Raw genomic sequence first — 6000 nt, 5'->3', positions numbered from 1 at the left:
TCTACCAAATTTTTAATTAATCCTATCATCAATATAATTCTCATCACTTTATTTTGTTATATTTAAGGAACTGAGCTTCAACCATCACAAGATGAGTATCATATCATTTGATTTATTTGTCAACTCCATTTAATTTAGCTTAATCAAATATCATAAGTTCAAATGTTGCACTTAATACAGTTATAGTCAGAACACAAAACCTAAAGAAATCAATATAAAATTACATCATTTTTTTTTTTGAGAAAAAAGAAATATAAAATTTTGAAATCTCAATTTTATTATTTGATCAAAACAATAAAATAAAAAAAAAGGGATTGCAATAATGGTAACAATAATCTGAGTTGCCCTACATTAAGGTAATGAAAGAAAGATGATGAAATAAAAGTGGGAATGGGAATGAGAATGGGAATGGGAATCTGGTCCATTAAAACAGACAGTGATGGATCCATCACATCCTTAATCACACACATACACACGTACGTGGAGGAGGAGACGACCTAGAGAGAGAAGAGAGAGATTGTTGTAATAACATTGAGACTGAAGATCAAGAAGAACAACAACAAACCATTATGTATAGAGAGAGAGAGAGAGATCATCCATGAGCACCACCTATACATATAGAGAGAGAAAGTTAGAGGGGTGACTGAATTGGATCATCATCATATAGAAATAGTATTGTGTCACATGCCATGTGACCAGATCACCACCTCTCTCTCTCTCTCTCTCTCTCACAAGAAACAAGAAACAACTGATAATTCAATATATATACCCATCTTACCATCCTTACACTGTCTTTTGACTCCCTCAGTTTTCGCCCCCACCCCCCTCTCTCTAAACCACCAATCCTCTTCATTTGTATCTACATTGCATCTCTCTCTCTCTCTCTCTCTCAAATGGAAGGAGCAGCAAAAGAGAGCAGCTGAATGCCTAGAGAGAGACCAAACCCCATAAAAGTCCAGTCTTTTTGAAGATGAAAGCCGATAACAATCTCTTCCATCATCCCTTGTACTACTCCTCTCACCCTCTGCGTTTCTTCATATTCATCTTCTTGCTTTCTCTTTCATCTCCCCCCTCCTCCGCCAATGGCCTACTCGGAGACGCTCAGCAGCTGCTTTCTTTCAAGAACTCACTCCCCTACCCCGACCACCTCCCCAACTGGCAGCCCACCATTTCTCCCTGCAATTTCCACGGCGTTTCTTGCAACAACAACTCCAGAGTTTCCTCCATTGACCTCTCCAACTATCGCCTCGACGCAGACTTCTCCAAAGTTGCCAGCTTTTTGCTTTCTCTCCAGAACTTAGAATCCCTTGTGCTGAAAAACGCTAATATCTCCAGTGCGATATCTTCTGCTCCCAGATTCTCCTGCAGCGGTTTCTTGAATTCGTTGGATCTAGCTGAAAATGCGATTTCAGGGCCCGTAACTGATATTTCAGCGCTTGGAGCTTGTCCTGCTTTGGTTTCTCTCAATCTTTCCAGGAATTTGATGGACCCTTCTGTCAAAGAAGTCGCTAAGGGCTCTGGGCTGTCGTCCTTGCATGTTCTTGATGTTTCCTACAATAAAATCTCAGGTGAAAACGTGGTTTCTTGGCTTTTGTCCGGTGATGAGTTTTCTGAGCTGCAGCAGTTGTCCTTGAAAGGTAATAAAGTGGGAGGAAGCGTGCCTGAGTTGAACTTGAAGAATTTGATGTATTTGGATCTTTCCCTCAACAATTTCTCTACTAAATTTCCAACTTTTGGTGACTGCTCCAATTTGCAATACCTGGATTTATCTTCCAATAAATTCTTTGGTGATGTTGGGGACTCACTCTCCACATGTCTGAAGCTGAGTTTCCTAAACCTCACCAGCAACAAGCTCACAGGCCCAGTTCCAAAGCTGCCAAGTGGGAGCATACAGTTTCTGTACCTCCAAGAAAATTACTTCCAGAGTATTTTCCCAGCAAATATATCAGATTTATGCACAACTCTTGTGGAGTTGGATCTTTCTTTCAACAATTTGACCGGCAATTTGCCTCAAGAACTTGCTTCATGCACTGTTTTGGAGGTTCTTGATGTATCTGGCAATAGTTTCTCCGGTGAGTTACCTATTGACACACTCTTGAATTTGAGCAATTTGAAGACTTTGTTGATGTCTTTCAATGGTTTTCTGGGTGGTTTGCCTGATTCTTTGTCAAAGTTGGTAAATTTGGAGACTTTAGATGTGAGTTCCAACAATATTTCTGGTTCAATTCCTTCTGGGCTTTGTAAAGACCCTAAGAACAGCTTGAAGGTGTTGTACCTTCAGAACAATATCTTCACTGGTCTAATACCTGAAAGTCTGAGTAATTGTTCACATTTGGAATCACTTGATCTCAGTTTCAATTATTTGACTGGGGCTATCCCGACTAGCTTGGGAAGCTTGCCAAAGCTGAGGGATGTGATCATGTGGTTGAATCAACTCCATGGAGAAATCCCACAGGAGTTTATGTACTTGAAGAGTTTGGAGAACTTGATTCTTGATTTCAATGACATAACGGGGTCAATACCGGCTAGTCTTAGCAACTGCACTAATCTGAACTGGATTTCATTGTCGAATAACGAGTTGATTGGGGAGATACCGGCTTCTTTGGGCCATTTGGCTAATCTCGCAATTCTGAAGCTCGGGAACAACTCGTTATCTGGCAGTATTCCAGGAGAGTTAGGGGATTGCCGGAGCTTGATTTGGTTGGATCTCAATAGTAATTTCTTTACGGGAACAATCCCGCCGGCCCTGTTCAAGCAGTCGGGCAATATTGCGGTGGCATTGCTCACAGGAAAGAGTTACGTGTATATCAAGAATGACGGGAGCAAGCAGTGCCATGGAGCTGGGAATTTGCTTGAGTTTGGAGGCATTAGACGGGAACAGCTGGACAGAATTTCGAATAGGCATCCTTGCAACTTCACCAGAGTTTACAGAGGGACCATTCAACCGACGTTCAATCACAATGGGTCAATGATTTTTCTTGACCTTTCTCACAATAAGTTGGATGGTAGTATTCCAAAGGAGCTTGGGTCCATGTACTACTTGTCCATACTCAATTTGGGGCACAACGATCTCTCCGGTCCAATTCCACAAGAACTTGGGAGCTTGAAAAATGTCGCGATTCTTGACTTGTCCTACAACAGGCTGAATGGTACGATTCCACAGTCGTTGACTAGCTTAACGTTGCTCGGGGATATTGATATTTCAAACAACAATCTCTCAGGAATGATCCCTGAATCAGCACCATTTGACACGTTTCCTGATTATAGATTTCAGAATAATTCCGGTCTCTGCGGATACCCTCTTCCGCCTTGTGGGTCGGGATTAAATGCAGGAAGCAACCAGCATCCGAGGTCTAACCGGAGACAAGCGTCCCTTGCTGGAAGTGTGGCGATGGGATTGCTGTTTTCCCTGTTCTGCATTTTCGGTTTGATTATCGTTGCTGTGGAAACAAAGAAGAGGAGGAAGAAGAAAGAAGCTGCTCTCGAGGCCTACATGGAGAACCACTCCAACTCGGCGACGGCCCACAGCGTATGGAAACTTAGCGCTCGTGATGCGTTAAGCATTAACCTTGCAACTTTTGAAAAACCCCTCAGGAAGCTCACATTTGCCGATCTTCTTGAAGCCACGAACGGGTTCCATAATGATAGCCTTATAGGATCCGGTGGCTTTGGGGACGTGTACAAAGCACAGTTGAAGGATGGAAGCGTCGTGGCAATCAAGAAACTAATACACATCAGTGGCCAGGGAGACCGAGAATTCACAGCTGAAATGGAGACTATAGGGAAGATTAAGCATCGGAACTTAGTTCCGTTGTTGGGCTATTGCAAGGTGGGCGAAGAACGACTCTTGGTCTACGAGTACATGAAGTATGGAAGTCTAGAAGATGTTCTCCACGACAGGAAGAAAACCGGGATCAAGCTAAATTGGAACGCCAGGAGGAAAATCGCCATTGGAGCAGCTAGAGGATTGGCTTTTCTACATCATAATTGCATTCCACATATCATCCACAGGGACATGAAATCAAGCAACGTCTTGCTTGATGAGAACTTGGAGGCTAGAGTTTCCGATTTTGGAATGGCAAGGCTAATGAGCGCAATGGATACTCATCTAAGTGTCAGCACATTGGCAGGAACTCCTGGATATGTCCCGCCTGAATACTACCAGAGCTTTAGATGTTCCACGAAAGGCGATGTCTATAGCTATGGGGTAGTCTTGCTCGAGCTGCTCACAGGGAGGCAGCCAACGGATTCAGCTGATTTTGGTGACAACAACCTTGTGGGGTGGGTGAAAATGCACGCGAAGATGAGAGTAAGTGACGTATTCGATCCAGAGCTAATGAAAGAAGATCCGAGCTTGGAGATAGAGCTTTTACAACACTTGAAAGTTGCGTGCGCCTGCTTAGACGACCGGCCTTGGAAGCGTCCCAAGATGATTCAAGTAATGGCAATGTTCAAAGAGATTCAGGCCGGATCCGGGCTCGACTCGGCCTCCTCGATCACCATGGATGATGACTGTTTCACCTCGGTGGAAGGAGTGGAAATGAGCATAAAGGAAGGCAATGAGCTGAGCAAACACTTGTGATGAAACAAGTATCAGCATTCTATGCTGATGATTCAAATTTTCCCACTCAAGGACGTTACCATTTTGAAAACCTTGGAACTAGTACATGAAAAGCTGTCGTATTTATCCTAGTAGTCCCTCAAAACAAAAGTCTTGTTACCATAGATGTAAAAGGTTGTCTTGTAACATTGTTGTACATATATAGTTTGAGTTTGTTATGCTCTCTTACTCTGGAACAGAACCCACTAGATTTTGATATATGCATACAAGTGATGAGACATAAAAATGTGTGTGGGAGTTGTAGGGCATACTCATCATGTTTCCCAACTTTGATGTCTGAATTTGTGTGTAGCAGCTCTATCATTATCCAATAATTCTAAAACCTTCCCAACAATCCATCTTCACTCACAATTAATTCTAAAATCATTTATCACCTACTTCTCACGGTATTCAAGATTGTACACAAACCAAATTCCTTCAAACTCATCCTGAAAACACATACCATACATGTAGCCTAGTTTGGCAAACAACCATCATAGCAAAGATGCCACATACGCTTTTCTTAGGAAATATATATATACATTGTTGTCATTATTTTATTTCACACTTTACTTATTTTAAGATTGTAATGTACATAAGTGGTCCTAAAATATTTACTTATTTATTTATGTGTGTGTGTGTGTGTGTGCGTGCGCATGCTCACGTGCACGTGGACGTTTATTCTTTTCTTGCTTCAGCAACACCATCCATTCCACCAAAGTGCTCCTAATATTTTACCTTAAGGACGTTTGGTTTGGTTCCATAAAAGGAAAAATGAAAGTGAAGGGAAGAGCATGGCTTCAATTTAAATTATTCTTTTTTCTCAAAACTTGTAAATGAATATTTTTGTTTTTTTCAATTATTAGTATAATAGAAAGAATTAATGGTAGAAAATATTTGTAATTTTATCATATTATAATTTTCTTATTTATAAGTAGTGCCATAGATAAAAATAAGGATGCATTACGATGGGTTCTCTTGAAATTTGACATAATTACAAATATCTATTTGTTATTAATTTGAGAAATTATCAGTATACTCCTAATTTTCACGATTGTCCAACAATTTGCGCAATCCGCTAGTCTCCATTAGATTTTTATTTATTCTTTCTGTGAATTAACCAAAATACTCTTGTAAATTATAAATTATAATTTGTAATTATGCCAAATTTTATATAAGCTCGTTGTAATTTCACTATAAATAAAAGTAAAGGTGTCTTTGCATGTCTTTTTTGTCAAATTATTTAACTATGCATTCTTATATATTTTCTTTTTCTTTTTTTACACGAACCAAACGAATCCTAAACATTACGCAACTCAAACCCCAATCAAAATTCTGGGAGAGGATAATCCAAATTAAAAGGCCAAATTTAGTTAATTATATAAGAAGTGTTCGAAACT

General features: G+C 40.4%; 1 protein-coding gene across 1 annotated transcript; it reads left to right on the top strand.

The window, feature by feature from the left end:
• Window positions 1-578: 578 nt before the first annotated feature.
• LOC105179029 (systemin receptor SR160) lies at window positions 579-4847 on the top strand. The gene has a single exon (XM_011102612.3). The coding sequence runs from the start codon at window positions 971-973 to the stop codon at window positions 4580-4582; it is 3612 nt and encodes a 1203-aa protein (XP_011100914.1). The 5' UTR covers window positions 579-970; the 3' UTR covers window positions 4583-4847.
• Window positions 4848-6000: the final 1153 nt, after the last annotated feature.

The sequence above is a fragment of the Sesamum indicum genome, linkage group LG13 (genome assembly GCF_026168435.1).
Source record: "Sesamum indicum cultivar Baizhima isolate 11 linkage group LG13, ASM2616843v1, whole genome shotgun sequence".
Lineage (NCBI taxonomy): Eukaryota > Viridiplantae > Streptophyta > Magnoliopsida > Lamiales > Pedaliaceae > Sesamum > Sesamum indicum.
Note: the sequence above shows the minus strand (reverse complement) of the source record. Positions and strands in the feature narration are given on the sequence as shown.